The sequence below is a fragment of the Equus quagga genome, chromosome 6, assembly GCF_021613505.1.
Source record: "Equus quagga isolate Etosha38 chromosome 6, UCLA_HA_Equagga_1.0, whole genome shotgun sequence".
In the NCBI taxonomy this organism is placed as follows: Eukaryota; Metazoa; Chordata; class Mammalia; order Perissodactyla; family Equidae; genus Equus; species Equus quagga.
Genome location: NC_060272.1, coordinates 97848321 through 97868344, shown reverse-complemented (window position 1 = coordinate 97868344; position 20024 = coordinate 97848321). Strand labels below are relative to the sequence as shown.

The 20024-nt window shown below is 40.8% G+C and overlaps 1 protein-coding gene across 1 annotated transcript in view; it reads left to right on the top strand.

The window, feature by feature from the left end:
• Window positions 1-14664: 14664 nt before the first annotated feature.
• RORB (RAR related orphan receptor B) overlaps window positions 14665-20024 on the top strand; it is a 176937-nt gene continuing 171577 nt past the window's right edge. Inside the window, exon 1 of the mRNA XM_046664812.1 lies at window positions 14665-14918. Within this exon, the coding sequence (XP_046520768.1) occupies window positions 14912-14918 (7 nt within the window). The 5' untranslated portion in view covers window positions 14665-14911. The remainder of the gene's footprint in view (window positions 14919-20024) is intronic.

Here is a 20024-nt window from a genome sequence, read left to right as displayed (position 1 = left end):
CTGGGCTTAGTTCTGATTGAAGGGGGCTTGGGTAGGGGTGTTGTCACCTGTTTCCACCATCGCTCCACTGGTGAGTGCACACTCCTGCCCTTGGTGTGTGGCGATGCTATGGGAGAGTCCGCTGGAAGAGAGCCTCTTGCAGGAACTAGGCTGTCCGGGAGTCGGGGGTTGGGGGTCGGAAAGTTTTCACCTATTTCCACCTCCTCCCGGGGGGAAGTCCGTCCGCCTTCCGATGTGTAGTAGCACGAGACTTTTAGGTGTTTTGAGATGCTATCTGGATATCCTTTGTTAATCGGTGAATGTCCAATTAGTTGTAGATTTGACGGGGGAGAGAAAAAGAAGACCTCTCACTCTGCCATCTTGGTCCCCACCCCTATTCATTGAATTTTTAAATGAATGAAAAACTACCTGGAAATATAGTCATGGCTTCATAACATCTGGTTTTGAAAAACGTTTCCTTTTTTCCCACCTTGAGTTTCATCTCCATCATTTGTAACTTTATCATCCACGTTTATCTATCAAGTCCAGGATTCTTGCAGGCCCCAAGATTGTCCAGTTATTACAGCCCACAGAATCAAAACCCGGATGCCTTTTCCTTTGGCATTTCAGTGTTTCCGCTTACTGTCCTTTTGTTATCGCCAAGTTCTTTAGTCCTTTGGGAAAAAACTCATCCTTTGGAGACTGTAGATCTTTCTGAGAGCTAATGTAAGAATCTATTATTGCCCAGGAAAGGTGGCCTCCCAAGGCAAAGATCAATTTGCAGCCAGGTTGCTAAAGACCTAGCTACTTCAACATTTAAATGGAACAAACATAGAGTGAGTCAGAAAAAAATGGACTCTATGGACAGATAACAGATGAGAAATATAAGACCTACTGTAATAAACTACTCTTGACTGAAGGCAACTATGAAAAATTAATAGCTTATTGGTATTTCCCTCATAGCTCCTCATTCATAATGCTCTACTTTAATAAAAAAATTAAAACAACTGTTAAGGCAATTGAGTATGGTTGGTTTTGTATACTTAATTTTGAGCTCAATTGGCTTGAAGTTAAAATATTGATTTGGTGGTCTGCAATTAGCTCCCTAAGTGTGGAAAGGTGCTGATCCCTTTTATTACCATAGCTTCTGTATGTTCAGGTTCTCTGGCTCCTTCTAACTAGTAGATTCAACATGGTTGCTATATACAATGTTATAAGCCAATACGACCTCAATAAAATAATTAAAATATGTTTAAAAAAATAAAAGGATCGTACACCATGAACAAATGGGAGTTATTTTTAAAGAAGAAAAAAAGATGGTTGCTAAACCAGGTCCAGCGCTCCTGACTCCAGCACTGCGCCCTCTGCTGGACACTGTTCTTTCATTTCCAAATCTGTTGAGACAGGAAATGAAGGCAACCCTCCCCTTAGACTGCGGCAGAGGACACTTGCTTATTTGTTGCTCTGAATCCCTCCACTTACTCATTCCTTTATATCCCACCAGTATCTCCAGAAGCAAAGATAGCGGATGCAAGAGACCTAAGCCAATCTCTACAACAGTTTATCAATTTACCTTGAGTTTGAATACATGAAATAATCCCAGCTTTCTCTGGGGGACATGCTTGACATGCGTTGAAATATGACCTGACCAATTATTTTCAGTCATACTTTTCTGCTTTAACTTTGATTACATAACCCATTGAGACTTGTGACCTGCAAAAATTAATTCTTGTAGAAAATACTTTTCTTCCTATTTCTACTACACTGAGTGCAACAAACCTGTCAAATGAATTTAAAAAAAAAATTCACTCAAATGTATCATAGCTTTTGTCAATTCACTGATGTTTGGAAGGAACTTTTTCTCCCTTTTTAAAATAGTAGCTGTCTCATAGCACTAATTTTACTAAGTTTAAGTAATTCCCAAATGAACATATTAACAACCAAAACTTAAAAAGAAACAAAACTCATAAAACAACTTAGTTAATGGCTATGTATTTACTTTGCAGTAAAGAAAAACAAAGTTCTTTTTGAAATCTTTATTTGGTGACTGTGAACACTGCCCTGTGTTATTGGTGTCATATTTACATGACATATGTAAACTTAAGCAGAAGAACCCATCCCTCCCCTTTCCCATGGTAGACCACAGCGCTCAAACATAGGGACTGGCAGCTGAGGGGTGCCATTGTGAGAACATTCATGGGACTAAATTGCCTAAATACAAACAAACAAACAAAAACCAGGTACTCCTCTTCAGGCAGTCAACTCCGGTCCTAAGCCATCAGCTGCCCTTCACAGAAGCCAATAAACACAGCCAAACAAAGTTTCTGCTGCCATTTGCCCTCTTCCCTTTTTTCTTGATCCCTTCTTTTCCTTTTCTGCTCTCCATTTTTATGCCCCAACTTTTCCTCATCCATCATAGACTAACTAATCTGAAATATGCCCACTATATCTACAATGCACATTAGTTAGCACTCTGTTAAAGACGTACATATACCTTCCCCACTTCTCCCAAAACTTTTTTAATCGCTGAATTCTCATTCCTTTGCTCACTCTTTAGTCTCACCTTCTACCTCACTCATATTGTTTTTCTCTCTCCCTCTTCTGAGTCCTGGCTGTTGAATTGAACAAAATTTACATTCAAATAAAACATAAAACTTTTTCTCCAGATTTCCATACCTGCTAGGGAGTTCAGATATACTTGTTCAGAGTTTTGAAAAAGCATGCTGATGGCATTCTTTTACTCCCAGTGTCCCTCCAGAGAGGAGGATAGACAATTCAAAAATTGGTTTGGATTGATAAAGTACTTTGCCCCTATTTAAAGAGCTCATCTTGCATCAACCTCCCTTTTCATTCACTAAACAGATTCTGCAGCCCTCCCCATGTGAGAGAATTAGACCTCCCTTATCTGCTTTGATCCAGAAAATCGTGCTTTCATTAACACAAACATCTCCTGATCTCTGCCAGCTCTTTCGATTTTCAAATTATGTGTATGCATCATTCATCAAAATGCCGTCCAGTCCCTGGTCTGCCAAGCATTCAAGCTGGGCGATCCCATGGCATGTATGTGGATTCATTCTAAGGGAGGGGCATGGTCATTATAATCTTGGTCCCTAAAGCAGCTGCAGTTAGCTGTGTATTCTTTCTTTCAATTAAAGAAGTGTGGTAATAAGTTCCAAGGATGAGATCTCACATCTTATAAAGCAAAATGCACATTCCCATCTACACCTTTGATCAACAGAAAAGATGAAAACAAAATTTGCATTGAGAAATAGTCTGATTTTGGTGAGTGAATTGAAGAGAAAGTAGTGTTTTTAGTAATATTGTAAAATGCAGCAATATACAAGGAACAATTTTGATATTCGGGAAGTGGAAACACACAGGAAGTTCTTTAATCTTAATGAAAAAATGCCCTGGGTCAAATTTAGTGTGTGCTCATGCCTTTCAAAAATTTTTTTCAAACTAAAATCTTCAAAATTGTTTTCACTTCTGTTTTCTCTGTCCGTTCCAACCTTCTTTGAAACAAAGAAAGATAAACACCACCATAAAATGTAGCATTTAGGGGCTAGCCTGGTAGCATAGCTGTTAAGTTCACTTGCTCTGCTTTGGCGGTCTAGGGTTTGCCAGTTCGGATCCCAGCTATGGACATACACATCACTTGTCAAGCCATGCTGTGGTAGGCATCCCACATATAAAGTAGAGGAAGATGGGCACTGATGTTAGCTCAGGGCCAGTCTTCCTCAGCAAAAAAGAGGAGGATTGGCAACAGATGTTAGCTCAGGGTGAATCTTCCTAAAAAAAAAAAGCAGCATTTAGACCATCCAGAGACTCTATAATTGCTGTCTCCAGAATTTCAATTTAAAAATTCTGGAGAATAAATAAACAACATATAAAACTAACAGACGATCCAAATATTGGAATTATCAGACGTGGACTTGTATGGACTTATAACTATGCATTCATATGTTCAAGGAAATAAATGACAAGAGGGAGGGTTTTACCAGATAAGAGGAACCTATAAAAAGAAACAAAAAAAATTCTAGCACTGAAAAATACAATAATTGAAGGAAAGACCTCAATAGATAGGTTTAACCACAAACTGGAAGACTGGATATGGCTCAGGAAAGGATTAGTGAACTGGAAGTTAAGTGAGTATAAAATACCCCAGTGGAAGCCTGGAGAGCAGAAAGGATAAAACCAACATACAAATGTGAAGGGGGTGGGAGCAGGACCATGGTGTAGTGGTTAAGTTTGCACACTGTACTTCGGAAGCTTGGGTTCACAGGTTCAGATCCTGGGCGTGGACCTACACTACTTGTTAGCTTTGTTGTGGCAGCAACCCACATACAAAATGGAGGAGGATTGGCATGAATGTTAGCTTGCGGCTAATCTTCCTCAACCAAAAAAACGAGAAAGATTGATGGCACATGTTAGCTCAGGGCAAATCTTCCTCAGCAGAAAAAATAAATAAGTAAATAAATAAATTTTAAAAGTAAGAATGAAAGGGGTATATAGGACACACTGAAAAGTTCTAGCATATACATAACACCATCTCCCTCCAGAAGGAGAAGAGAGAGAGAACAGGGCAAGGGCAATATTTAAGAGAAAATGTTGGGGCCAGCCTGGTGGTGTAGCGGTTAAGTTTGCATGTTCCGCTTCAGCAGCCCGGGGTTTGTAGGTTCAGATCCTGGGTGCAGGCCTACACACCACTTATCAAATCATGCTGTGGCAGCATCCCATGTACAAAATAGAAGAAGATTGGCACAGCTGTTAGCTCAGGGACCATCTTCCTCAAGCGAAAAGAGGAATATTGGCAACAGATGTTAACTCAGGGCTGCTCCACCCCACCCCCTGCCAAAAAAAAGAATAACTGTCAAGTACTTCCCAAATGGTGAAAGATATCAAGCCGTAGATTCAAGAGGTGCTTCAAACTCCAGACAGGGCAATTGAAAAGAAAACCACACCCATGCACATCACAGTAAAACAGCTGAAAACCGAGATAAAGAGAAAATCACAGAAGGACCCAAAAGGGAGGATACGGTATTTTCAAAGGAACAACCATAAGACTGAGAACTGACTCTTCAACAGAAAAGACGTGAGTGAAGACAACGGAATGACATGAACAGGGTGTGAAAAAAAAATCTGACAGCCAGTGAAAATCGCTTTCAAATGTGAAGCAACATAGACATTTCTAGACCATCAAGGACTGAGACATTCCTCAGCAGTGGCCTACACGAAAGGGCATGCTGATGGTAGCTCTCCAGGCAGAAGGAAAATGATCCAAAGGGGGAAACCAAAAAAGGCAGGAAAAAATGATATAGGCTAAATTTGGAGCAAGTCTGAAAGAATGCTGTCTATATAAAATAATAATAACAATAATAATATTCAAGGGGGTTAAAATATATGTAGAATTAAAATGTATGACAATAATGACACTAAGGGGTTGGGGAAGATTGATGAAGTTAAATGTTCTAAAGTCTTAGCATTGCCTCGAATGTGGTAAGAGTACTAATTCGTATTAATTCTAATAGTCCAAGGGCACATGTTTAATCTCTAGGAGAATTACTACAAAAAAAGGGAAAAAATAGGGAAAGAATGTGCAACCAGCATGCCAGTAGAAGAAAAATAAATATAATAATGCAAACTTATTAATTCAGAATAAGAAATGAGAACAAAGGATTCATAAAGTAATTGAGGAAAACCATATTGAAGATAACTAAAAAGGTGATATGTATTAAATTAGTTTATATTCTGTACATTTGTTGATTGTTTAGAAGCAGCTGGGAAGTGTGATGGGCAGCAAAGTCTAATTGACCTGACTTGAAAACTTTGCTGCTGCTAATTCATGAAACAGAATTCCACAAGCAAATAATAAAAATTGTCAATAATTGATGATTTTTTCATGATTATGATGTGTTAAGCATTGTGTTAGTATATCTCATTTTATCCTTTTGAGTTTGTTTATTAGCCTTATTTTACACAAATATTTTTTTCAAGTGAATTTCAGGCAGGTTAAGTACCAGCTCACATTGAAAATAGCAGATCTGGGAACAGAAAACAACTTTTGTTTTTGTTGTTGTCTTGTTTCATTTTACTCCACAGCTGACACAATCATCACTATATATGTCAATTGTCTTGAAAAAAAAGCTTAATATTCCATGCATTTTTTAATACAGCCATAATGAGACGTGGAGACATCTTAACAAATGTGTGAAACAAGTTTTCACGAATAAAATAAAAATATTATTTACATTGCTCAAGTCCTAGGAATTAGTCCACATTATCGACTCCTTGAACAAATTTTATTAAGCATGTGCTAAGTGTCAGGCACCTTCCTAAGTCCTGATGATATAGAACAACACAACAGAGACATGGTCCCTGCCTCACGGGGCTAATGATAAGAATAATAATAACAACAGCAAATTATTCTATTTCCTTATATAATAACAAGAGAAGACAAACAATTAAATAATCATAAATTCTGATATATGTTATAAAGACCACAAAGAGATGCTCTGATAGAGAATTATAAATGAGCGATGCTCTTTAGCTGGTGTGATGTGGGTTGATCTCTCTGAAACATAATCTTTAAGGCAGCAGAGCTTCATAATTCAGGTAACTATATTTTGTAGTGCTCAGACTGGAACACTTTTCACAGTGAAAGGAGGCACTTCTAATAATTTTTCAGAGCGTCAGGGCAAACCAGAATATGTATTCACTCTCCATCTAAGCCAAGGTAAGGAGTATGGGTTATTTTTTAAATACAGTAGGGAGACACCAAAATGTTTTAGCAGAGGAATATTTATTGTGTGATTTATGTTTTTATAAGTCCTCCCTAGCTGCCAATTGGAAAATTGATGGGTAAGGGGCAAAAAGGGAGGTAGAGAGACAAATTCTGAGAACACGGTCCCATCTTGGTGGGAGAGAACAGTAGCTTGGATTGATGAGGCTGGAACATAGAGAAAAGCAACCACTTCAAGAGAAATTTTGTGATGTATCAGCAACTAAGGTGAAGTTATGCAAAATATTACATTTGTGTTTTAATTCATATTTTAATAAACACACAAGAAAGTATCTTAAATATTGTCAAGTGATCTGGAAAGGGGATTTCCAACAGCCTTAACAGAGATATAAACATGAAGGAGAAAATTGTTCACCTGTCACAAAAACCATCAAGTAAAAAGAAAAGTTATCCACTAAACAGCTCACCTTTCTTCTCTACCAACCCTAGTTTTGAGTTTTTTGTTTAATTTTTATCCATTTGTAAATTTCTATGCATTTGTTTGTAAAGACTATTAATCCTTTTTGCAGCAATATTTTTCCAGCCTATTGTATGTATTTTCACTTTATTTTGGGGTCTTTTGCTGTTCAAAATATTCACTTTTTAATTTATGCATAAGGAAAAACATCTAAATTTTTCTTTATAGAGACTGGGCTTCCTAATTTAGAAAAGTTTGCCACATCAAAAATATTATATATATATACACAAAATGTAGTTCTATTATTTTATGTATTTACTCATACATTTCATTTAAATCTCTAATCCATTTGAAATGCATTTTGTCTATAATCTGAGATAGAAATCTAGCATTGTCCATCATATTAAAATGCATCATGTTTTCCAATCTGAACTGAAATCCACTTTGATTTTTATGTAAAGTTTTCATAGTCTTAAGTCAATTTCTGTACGCTCTGATATTTTTCTACTTCTGTGCCAACATATTACATTTTTATCGAAATGACTTTAGAGTAAGTTTTGGTAAGGGAGGTCCCCTGCATTAATCTCCTTTTCTTCCCTTCTGATCCCCTTGAAAACACTTTTTCATTACACATACACACACACACACACACACAAAGAGTAATATCTACTTCTTGTAAATAAATCAAACAGTATAAAATATATGGTGCAAAATGTTATAATCCTCATTCTCTCTCTAATTCATCCAGTTACCCACTGTTATTTTCTTCCAGTTTTTTAGCTAAGCATTTTTATACATCTAAATTCATTATGGACTAATCTTATGTTTTTTATAATTTCACTAACTATTCACAGGCATTTATTGTTCTAAAGAAACTTTAAAATATTTTAATCACGTTCCAAATAATGAAGCATAACTCATCTTTTACCATTTGGTGTCTGAACCACACTGGCAGGCAGTAGATTCTTTGATTTTTTTTTTTTAAAGATTTTATTTTTCCTTTTTCTCCCCAAGCCGCCCCCCTCCCACCCTACATAGTTGTATATTTTTAGTTGTATGTCCTTATAGCTGTAGCATGGGGGGCACTGCCTCAGCATGGCTTGATGAGCGGTGCCATGTTCCGGCCCAGGATCCAAACCCGGGAAACCCTGGGCCAAGGGAGCGCGAGAACTTAACCACTCAGCCATGGGGCCGACCCCATCTTAGATGTTTTTCTGAATCAACCTGTTTTGGTAGAGCTTGTATGGTTGCAAGGAAAAGAGATCTACTCAGTCTAGCTCATGTAAATGGAGATTTGTTCTATATACGTCTTCAAAGATCGTGATAAAAACTGGAAGAGAGTTTACCAAAATAAAATAATTAAAATAATAGGACAAGCACTAAACTGAGACAAAGTTTCACTAATGATCCAGCTCTAAAATTAAACTAAATTATGTAACAAGCAGTTTAGAAGGCCAGGTGCTGGATACCAAAATGAAAATGACAGTTATTATCCTTGAGATGCCCTCCGTGTAATGGGGAAAATGGGATACAGAAATAATGTAACTTGCATGGTGTCACACAGGTAAGTTAATTGCTAACTGGGACCTAGTTAGCAATATTTCTCCTCTATATGTGCCTTCAAGCACCGTTAACTCTACAAAATTGCTCTGTCTTATCTATTCATTCTCTATTTCTTGATTTTAGTCTCAGAAGAAAAGGTCCCCTTCTTATCAAAGCTAACCTATGACCCCTGATCTCATTTCTTTGGACTCTCTCTTTCTATATTTAAAATTACCATTCTGTTCAGTCCCAAATTTATATAGAAGGACAGAAGTGGTGTGTGTGTGTGTGTGTTTTGAGAGAGAGAGAGACAACTTGGTCCACCATCTTTTCAAACTAGTGGTCAATCTGTCTTCTTGCATCCGCTCAACAACTGGAAAGAGTAATCCAAATGCTTCTTTGCATCCATGTCCTAATAGCTCTTCACTCCTCAGTCCTAAAGGCTCCTGAGGATCACTAATAACTTTCTAATCAACAAACCCAATGGCCCTTTACTTCTCTGCCTGACTTTGCTGATCATTCCTTCTTTCCTGAAACTCTTCCCTACCTTGACTCCTCTGCTACAATACCATCATAGTTGACCCTTCCCTCATCCATCCATCCTCTCATTCACTACCTTGTCCTCTTATCTCCTACCCCATAAAAAGACACGTTTGTTTCCTTCTCACATTATTTCTTTCTTCTTAGTGTTTTTGAGTGTCTTATAAAGCTTTGCTTTCAACTTTTACCAATTTCCAAATCTCCAGTTTTATATACCCAACCATCTGTTAGACATTGTCATTGATACACACCAAAACTGAAACTTAATCTCAACATTTTCCCCTATTTAATCAAGAACCTACTTCTATTAATGGTATATTCGTTCTACCCACCTCCTACTCATGAAGCTTTGGTTTGACTTCTCCCTCACCTTAACCTAACACTGCCCATCAGCACCACCGTGTAATCATGCACCAGACTTTGTAGCTTCTGCCTGCAAAATAGATCTTGCATCCAACCTTTCCATTCCTTTTTATTTTTACTGGTTCCAATTTAATTCAGGCCCACATTTTCTATTACTGAAATATTTATTACAAAAATATTTCCTAGACTCCATGATGGACCTCAATCAGGCATTAGATAATTATTACCTACATTTTCTTTTTATTTTCAAAGTCCAAGTTCACTGCTTTTTCTTAAATGGCATTTAGCTTCAGTTATAGAGTGTGTGGGCATGTGGTACTATGCAGTAGACAAGAGTTCAAATGTCCACTTATTCATTCATAACTAGATTTTAAGCATCTACCATTCACCAGGCAAGATTCCGGATTCTGGGGATTCAGCACTGAAAAAAATAAAATCAAAAAAGTTCCTGCACTCATGGATTTGAATCGTGGGTTTGAATCGTGGATGCAGCATTCTTAGGTTTGAGATCTTACACAACTTACTTAACCTTTCTAAGCCTCTGTTCCTTTATCTTTAAAAAAAAAACACACACACAAGGTGGGGGCAGGGAGGGGATGAGATATAATAGATATAATACAGACCCTGTAACTCTTTTAAGAAATAGAAATTAGGTTCATAGTTCGTGTGATTCATGCAATAAATGTTAGCTCTTTTATTCCTGACATGTATATTTGTCCTTTTCCTAAAGCTTACCTCACTCACCTCTTATCTTACATATGGGGCTTCGTTTTAAGTTTTGGCCCATAACACACTTTCCAGTTTATTACACAAAGCACAAACTACACATTTTTAGTATTTGCTCTTTTTTTCATTCTGAAAACTTGTTGAATGTGCATCCATACTTAAAAATGAAGCAGAATTTAAACTACTAAAAGATTATAAAGACTCTTCATCTGGGAATAAAATTGAGAGTAGTAATAACTAAGAAAGGTACTACAGTTTGCTTTCTTTCATAATTTTGTAATCAAACTCAAACATCATTTTTTTCTTCCCAAACTTAGGAGAGTTTAAAATTCAAAAAATCTCTCCCCCGCCCCCATTCATTACAAAATAAGAAGGAAGAGATCTTATTTGAGTCTTTGTTGCATCTCTGCTTCACATCCAGCAAACAAAGGGTAGAAAGTATTCATTCAACCACTAACTTTCAAACACCTATAAAGTACCAAGAGGTCTTTCAAAGTCTAGGGAAATTCTGGCTCCTGCTCTCGTGAAGGTTTCATTCCCAGGTAGGAAGCATAGATCTGCTATAGCTACTGGGGTAGTGGTAGCTGCCTACATGTGAATACACTTCGAGTTACATAAGATACGCTTAGAGATATAGAAGTGACAATTTCCAGCCTAGTAGAGATATCTATATGCTTGAGCATCTTTACCAGTGTCTTTCATTCAACCTTTTCTTGGATGCCTCCAGCAACAGGGAGCTGAGTACTTCATCTTTTCCATTTTTAATAAATTCAAACGTTAAAAGGTCTCATATTTTCCTGGCTTTCCCAATATTTAAGGGCAGCTTTATATCTCTTTCTCAACTTTCAAAGCCACACAGCCCCCCTAAACTGGGCTAAACACACCCAATCTTTTAGTCATTCTAAATGTAATATTGTTATCAATATTGCCAATGTCCCTCCAAGATTCATAATTATTTAAAACAATCTCTCCATATACACTGACCAGCTCAGAATATAGTCAACCATTTCTGCCTATTTTGGTTCAAGCATTTTAGGATTGAAATAATCCTAAATGCCATTGTCATCCTAACTTCTTGGCTCATATTAAACCTTTACATCTGTCAGGATATTTCTTGTCCTTAGTACTCCATGGCCTTACAGTAAACCTGAGAGTGGTGATATGTGGTGAAAGCCAGCAAGCCTAGGTGAAATTATATCACCTCTTGAGATGGAGTAAAGTGCTCTGTGACTTACTAACTATCATTAAATTTATCAAAATTTAGCCGTCAAGTTAGCACTTCCTTCAGGCCCAGAGTCAAAAGCAGAGTTTCAAGCTTATAGGAAACCAGACAGTTCCATAATCATTCAAATAAAATTACTGACATTGTACTTCATGTGGACAAGGACCCTATATTAATATATTATTAGTATGCCGCTTGAAATATGGATATGTGCTGGCAGAGAGGTCACAAAAACATCAGATTAAATATAAGTATTTCATGACTTCTTGGAAAATGCTGATTTCTTTAATTTAAATCCTGAATATTTATTTTACATAAATAGGTTCCATTCAGTTGAAATAATGTGAAAGTTGTTAGAAGCACTCAAGAACTCAGTTTTTAAATTTTTAAGAAGATCCAAAATGTCCCAGATCACCACATTATAACAAATGATCAACATTTATTCCACTCTAAAAGAGAAAATAAATACTTTTGCACCAACATATATATATATATATAAAATATATTATATATACAGGTTTGAAAAAATGATATAATTAAGGAGTTCTAATTGACAATTTTTTCAAAAGTATTAAGAAAAGATTAAGAACTATGTGAAATAATTCTAAGCAAAGGTATGCATTGTTGAACCCACAAAGCAAAGGATGTATAAAAATGTGTAGGAGGAAGAAAAAGTACTTTTCATATATGTGTTGACTATCTTTTTTAAGAATTACAGATGTTACAGCAGTAAAAAGAAATTTCAGAATTCAATACAGTTTAGAAATTTAAGACTAGATGAAAGAGTTAAAATTCTTGAATTTTGAAATTCCTGTTTAATGAGAAATAGAAATCTAAAATAATGACAACAATAATAATTATGGTATTTACAAAGGCTTTGGAATTCTCAATATTCCTGTGTCTCTGCTTGAAGCACATAAAATTAAAATGATGTAGTCACAATTTGTTACTTGACTGTTTTATATTCAGTAATTTTTAATGAAGCAACTAAATTAGGCATAACTTAGTGCAGCTTTAATGTAGTTATGATGAATATATTTTACTTGATTAAAAATGATAAAACCAGGGAGCCTTAAATATTATCTTAAAAGATTAACTACTGTGTCAATTACAAATCTAGGGGAAAGGTATTTATAAGGGAATAACTATTCTGAACAGTAACTTCCTTTTGTTCATTTCATTTAATTAAAGACTCAATCAACTTTCACTCCTAGTGCTAAAAATTTCCTAAATTACACATTGGCTTGCAAATGGAAGGGCATACAGCAGGGCTAAGTCAATTTAACACTAGTGAAGATTCAGCAAGTAATCCATTTTTTATTTAATCAGGGGGGAAAAAAGCTACTTGGCAGTGTAGAGTGATCTAATTAACTAAATAATCGCCAATTCTACATTGCATTTTGTGTTACACGACATAATATGAATAAATACCAGTAAGAATCAAATTATTCGGGTGCCTAAATGGTGGTGAGGCCTGCTCTGCCAACAGGTACACTAATGAGTAGATGCCTCAATGCCTTAAGACTGAGTAGATGAGGCAAATTTTTTACCTCTTTTAGGGTGACCAGTTAATTAGCCAAAGTATTTACGAAGTTGCCTACTGCAGGGACGGAGGAGATGTGATCACCTATATGTATTTTGTGCACTGAGAGGGGAAAACTTGCAAAGGAACAGTTCTGATATATGCATTAGATTTTTATCAAAATACAAACAAAAGGTCATAGATGACAATTTTCACCTAAAGAGTGTGAATAACTTTACCTACATTTAAGTGCCGATGTCCTCTAAATAGGTGAATACCTTCTCGTTGCCGCTAGAATTAACAGCTCTCCCATCCTGAAGCCATGCACCTTTAATACACAGCACCACGCAATCATACCTTCCGGCCTCAGCCCTTTGACTTGGCATCACTAAGGTGGCCACACTGCTAATTGAGGCTGTTTTCCTTGAGTCTTGTAGCCCAACGCCAGGAGATTCTCCAAATGCTAATAAAGGTCAGTTTCCTTGACGAAAGAAAGCATTAAAAATTTAAAATTAATTTTAAAAATCAGAAGAGATCTGAGTGTTTGGGGGGGGTTGTTTTTAGGTTTGGGAGTAGGAAGAATCTGAAAGATACTTTTAAAGGGAGCGGACAGCTACTTGCACGGGACTGCATTTTAGTTGTGCTCAGTGATGGAAGTTGATTTGAATTATTCTGCCACTAAACCCGAAGCGTCTTGCCCAGGGAAACTCCCGCCACACATGCGGAGTTTACCGAAAAAGGACTCTGCAGAGCGCTGCCATTAATTCAAAACTATCTATCCCGGGCCCGCAAGCTTTGCGAGAGACGAACGGAACCTGGGACCCGGGAGCTCCGCGTCTCTCGCTGCCGAGTGACTGGTCAGTGCCCTCTCCCTCCTCCTGCAGTCGGAAGTGAATGTCACCTGCAGATCTGCCCGACTCTCTGTTGGTCCCTCTGCTCTGCCCAGTTCGGACAGTCTCTAATGCCTGTTTCCAGCCCAGGGCGCCTTCGGCTCCAGTGTCCCTAACCCCCACCCCTGGCCTCCAATCGGGTCCCCTCCCCCGTGGTCCCAGCCCCTCCACGCGCTGCCGGGCGCTGATTGGCGGCGGCGCTGACAGGAGGCGGGGCCTGGAAGTCCCGGCCAAACCCGCCCTCGCGTATAAGCTCCTTCTAGGCTCTCTCTCTCCATCTCTCTCCTCTCTCTTTCTCTCTAGCTCCCTTCCTCCCTGTAACTGAACAGTGAAAATTCACATTGTGGATCCGCTAACAGGCACAGATGTCATGTGAAAACGCACATGCTCTGCCATCCACACCGCCTTTCTTCCTTTTCTTTCTGTTTCCTTTTTTTTTCCTTGCTCCTTCTCCCTCTTCTTTGTAACTAACAAAACCACCACCAACTCCTCCTCCTGCTGCTGCCCTTCCTCCTCCTCCTCAGTCCAAGTGATCACAAAAGAGATCTTCTGAGCCCGAGGCGGTGGCATTTTTAAAAAGCAAGCACATTGGAGAGAAAGAAAAAAGAAAAACAAAAGCAAAACAAAACCCAGGCACCAGCCAGCCAGCACATTTTTTTTCCCATCCTTCCTGAAAACAAACAAACAACCAAACAACCATCAAAACAGTCACCACCACCATCATCAAAACTGTTAACATAGCGGCGGCGGCGGCAGCTGCGGCAAACGTCACCCTCCGGCCACAGCGTCCGCCTAAAGGGATGGTTTTCTCGGCGGAGCAGCTCTTCGCTGACCACCTTCTTCACTCGTGCTGAGCGGGATTTTTTGGGCTCTCCGGGGTTCCGGCTGGGAGCAGCTTCATGACTACGCGGAGCGGGAGAGCGGCCACACCATGCGAGGTAAGCGAGCCTGCGGGCACCGCGTCTGCCCGGGTCCGGCCAACTCCAGCCAGATGGGGAGATGGGGGAGGGGAGCGCACCCAGCCGAAGGGGAGAGAGGTCGGCGGGGCGCAGTTCCTGAGTTCGCGTTCGCAGGTGGGCTGCAAATGGCCTGGGCGTAGAAAGTTGTGGGAAGGTCTTGATGCCTCTTGGGAGTTCTGGAGGAACGCGGGAGGGCGCTTTTTAGAGAGGGCAGCGACGTTAGTTGCTTCCTCCCGGTTCTTGAGTTGCGCTGAACCATTTTAGTGTCACTATCGGGTGCGGGAGCGGCCGCCGGATGGAGGGGAGCCGGGAGAGGGATGCCTCTCGGCAGAAGCTGCTGGAGGCGCCCGGCGCGCCGTGGTCTCCGGCCGGCGTTGGGGCGTGGGGCGCACAGGCAGGCGGCGGGGCAGGCACACACACTCTCCAGGTTACGAGGTCCGGAGCGTCCGAGCCAGCCGACACGTCTCCTCGTGGGAGTAGTAGGCAGAGGGGCGGTGTCGCGGGGCTGGACGCGGATTCGGGTATCGTGCCCTGCGCGCGTCCCTCGTACCGGCTCAGCGAACTGGCCAGGTCCGCGTGCCCGAGCTCGCGCGGCCCAGGGACAAGCGCCACCCCGAAAAAGTTGTGCAGAGAAAGTTCCAAAGGATAGGACAGCCCGCACTACCCGCGGCGGGGAAGGCTCTTTTCTCAAAGGGCCGCTGCAGGAGGCGGTGCTGGGTGAGCCCTCGGGCCAGGACCTCCGGCAGCGACAGCGGCGGCAGGACCCCGGGCGAAGTGGCGGCTGTGGGAATGGCTCGCGAGGGACGGGGGAGAGATGTCTGCTCTGGCTGCACTTTGGGCCTCCCGAGCCGCTGGCCTGATCGGCTTTAGGGAGTCACTTTGTCTGTCTCCTCCCCTGCGGTGCCGGGACCTCCAGGTTTCCTGCGCGCTATGCCCGGACGCGCTCTCCCCCACTTTCTGCTTAGCCACAACTTCACTCTTTTCTTGGAGAGCTAGCCTGGTTCCCGCGTGCCTTGGCAATACGTGCAAGCTTCTGGGCACCCACCTCTAACCCTCCAGTTTTTCTTCCTGGCCACCCTGCGTTCTTGGGAGGCCTCTCCTCTCCCCTTCGCGCGTCCCTCCGGGTCCTGGCAACAGAAAGTTGGAAACGGCGAGCTCTGGACCTTCCCACATCCCTTACCCCGCGACAGGTGGACCAGGCAGAAAGAACTTAGAAGAGTTGGACTGCAAACACTCAACACCTTCCCCCGGCTTTGTTCACCTTCCATTCACTGCCCCAAAACCTCTCTAGGAGCGCCCTGAGGGGGAAACGAGCAGGCTCCCTCTGCCCGCGCGCAGTGAGCCCGGAGCCTGGACGCTAGAGCAGAGACTAGGTCAGCCGGCTGAGGGCTGGGGTGTGGAAGGAAAGGGAAGGAGGAGGAACCGAGAGGCTGTAGGGAGGTGGGTGGGAAGGAAGTGACTGAAAGTAAGGAACAGGGACGTCCTGGTGGGATGGTGTCGATTGACCCGCGCATTGGAAGTGGGGGCTCCAGTAAGTTTAGTGTGCCGATTAGGGGTTTGGTCACATGCTCCACTGTCCAGATCCTTTCAGGAAACTGCATTTGGGAAATTGAATGCACAGCCTTTAACTGCGAGACGTCCTGGTCTTAGTTTTTCTTTTTCTGTCCCATCTCACCACCAACCGCTCTCCTTTCGGTTTCCCCTGCTCCATCTGGGGCTGCCAGTTCGTCTTTCCCCTGCATCTCCCCTTCCAACATTCATCCGATGGCTGAGTTCTTATGTTCTGAAGGGCCCATCCCGGCACTAAGACCTGGGGAGTAAGAGCCGCTCACTCTCCCCTTCCATTGTAGAAAACAGAGGAGTACAGGGCAGGAGTGGATTGTAGCTTGATCGCGCTGCTCCTGAAGGAGCCCTTTGCCGGCGACCGTCCGGATTCGCCACAGCGCTTGCTTCAGGGACCCCAGCAGCTTGAAGGATTGAAAGCCAAGCGCTCGCCTCATGCTCACCTTGAGAACCCAGTCTAAACCCACACCCCTGTTCCAGAGGGCGCCGCCCTCGCCAGGCTACCCAGGAGAACTTGGAAGTGCTAACTTAAGGCGGCTCTCAGGCGGCCAGGGGGGAAGCGCTGGAGAAAAGCAAGCGTCAAAAGTGGCAGAGTCCTTCTCTCGTCCTCCTGGGCTCTCTTTTTTTAACCCTCTGTTATACTTCCTCTGCGTTCCCCGGGCATGTCCCACAGACCATGCCCGCCCGCGACATCAGGGTTGTTCTTTAAGGACGGGTTGAGAAAATATCCAAGTTACTCAGACGTCTTGTGAGAGTCGGGGGTTGAACTTGAGTGTGAACTTGTGTAGTGAGAGCGGAAACGAATCAGCTTTCTCTTGTGTCTGCGCTACAAAGCAGCGTATATTGGGGGGAGGGGGCGGTTTTTGAACTCGGCTTTACAGTGTACCGACTCCATTTACCCCATACACCACACAACACACACACACCCCATCCCCAGGCGGTCCCAGCCAGTGCCTTGGCTTGGGCTCCACGGTTTGCAGTTGGCGACTAGCCTGAGTCAGGGAGCTTTGCGCGACGCAAACTTGGTCCAGGATTGGGTGGTCGCCCTGGGGGCCAACCCAGCAAACCCACCTCCCACCTCCACCACGCCCCCTCCAGGTCTAGGAGAGTTCAGAGACTTTATGCCGAGGGAAGCGCTGGGGTAAGAAAGGGGTTAAGAGTCTCTGATCTTTGAGGTCATTGTCCTGCCCCACAGCTGAACTGAGTCGGTCTCGGTGTCGAGCGCGGTGACTTACTCTGGGCTGGGCTGGGGCGGGGGAGGCTGTATTTGGTTGCGCACAAAGCATTTCACCCTTTGTCTGCTAGAGGGTACCACATGAGTTCTCGAGAGGCTTCTTCGTAGATTGCATTACTGGAAACAATAACTTCTGAAGGCGGAAGGGAGGACTTTTAATTGGGTCTGTTCATAGGTGAGAAAAAACGAGTGAGCCGAGGTGTGGGTTTCAAGACTCCTTCCTCAGAGGCCTGTCAGCTGTTTATTACTCGGGGGCACCGAAATGGTCCGATTTTTCAGCTCTGCCTCTGCAGAGAACCCTGCGTCCAAAATCAGGGGCACAGATGTCCTCGCAATCAATAGGTGATTGTGGCTCGGGCGGATTAGGAATCTGGTTTTATGCTTGCTGTAAACAAGGATGGGGCTTGGCTTTTCCAAAGCCCAGTTTTCATCTATTCTTTTCAGGTAGTTAATTTTTATTAACTGCTAACTTTAGAAAAGAAGCAGCTTACTTTCACAGGTATGGCAGCCCCTCGGAAGTCTGGAGCTCTGAATGTCCAGCTGGTCAGGCCTTTAGATTTCCTAAACAAGTTCTCCATCTTAGTTTCTTCCACGAATTCCAATTAAATATTATAACCAACATTCACCTCCCACAACTAAAAGACATCGCAGAAAGGACATCTCTGTCAGTTGTCCATTAATAATTGTTCACTAAGTAATCATCAGTAAGCTGTCTTTATTCCAAGAAAAGTAAACATTCAAGCAGTTTAAAGAAAAATCCTAAAGCTATATTTCAAGTATTACTGGAAAAAATATATAGCCAGAAAAATAAAATATTTTCTTAGGTAGATACATCTTGGGACTCTCTCCTCTCTCCTCCCCCAACATGCTGGGTGGATTTGTAAGAAATATTTGACATCCTGGGCTTCTGGGAGACACATTAGTGCCGCCAAGCCTTTTTACTTTTCTGTATTTTCAGATATTGGGAATTGGGACACCAGGATGGAAATATAAAGGAAGAAATTTTGAGCAGCAGACCTAATAAATGTGAGGGATAAAGGTTAAAACTCTTTTTTAGCACTTATTGAAAATTTAGAAGTCCTGGATTTTCCATCAACAACAGTATAAGTTTTGCTCATTATAAAGGATGGTTTCTTGCATCATTATGAAGGTGGTTTTTGTGAGGTTTTACTTTAACATAAATGATAGATTTATTTTATACTCAATCAAATAGGAATATTAACATTTACTTATCTTGGTAACAATTTGTCAAATATTAAACTATTAACAGCCTTAAAAGCAATTATTCAGGTGTGTATTTGCATACATTGCATTTTAAATTTAAGCTTTTCAGAGTCATGAGACCTAATTTTACAGCAATGATGGTTTTACAGCACCAAGAAAATATGAAGTGACTTTTTTTCAGAAAGTAACATATACAGAATTGTCACCAGGATTTTTAAATGACTCAATACAGAAAGTTTTTCTAGATAAAAAGACAAATAAAACTTTTTTTAGCTATTATTTTGCATCTTATAAACTTGTGTCCACTTTTTAGTAATGTCATGTGGCCTCTATAGTTTTCATATTCTTCGCTATAGTAATTCTAAGACGTAACAGTGTGAATCACAACACATTAACTAGATTTTTTTCACTGCAATGAATAATACACTTCTAACTTCAAGACATATTACAGCGTTCAATTATTACAGGATTATTATTATTATTATTATTCTAGTAAATTATTAAGTTTAAAAATTCTATATGGGGTCTACTGGTGTTCTGCAAATTTGTAAATGAAGTGAGGTTTAAAGTTGTGAGCAATAACATCAATGCCACTGTACATCGGTGAAATCTAAGCCTTACAGATAATTATGGGAGGAAATAGGAGAATTAATGCCAAAGTTAAGACCATCAAATTCTGGCCAGATTGAAACAAATCAAAGGTTATAAGCGTATATGTTATTAGTGCAAAAGTTATTACTGAGTGAAGTGATTTAGAATATGTATTTTTTATACTGATTCTGGTATTATGAATAGAATTTCTTAAGACTAAATCATTTCTGTATTTATCTCATAAAGACAAAAAAAATAAAGGCTTTAAATTTTGTTGTCATGAATTTAATGTAATTGACATTAACCAAATATTTTATGATGATGTTAAAATATACAGAAAAGTAAATATTAGGAATGGACATTGTACTTAATAATTAATATAGGTTTTTAAATTCTAGATGTAATTTTACTATTCCATCCATTCTTATCTAAAGGATAGAAATTAAGTAGACAAATGAAATAAGTCTTTTGTA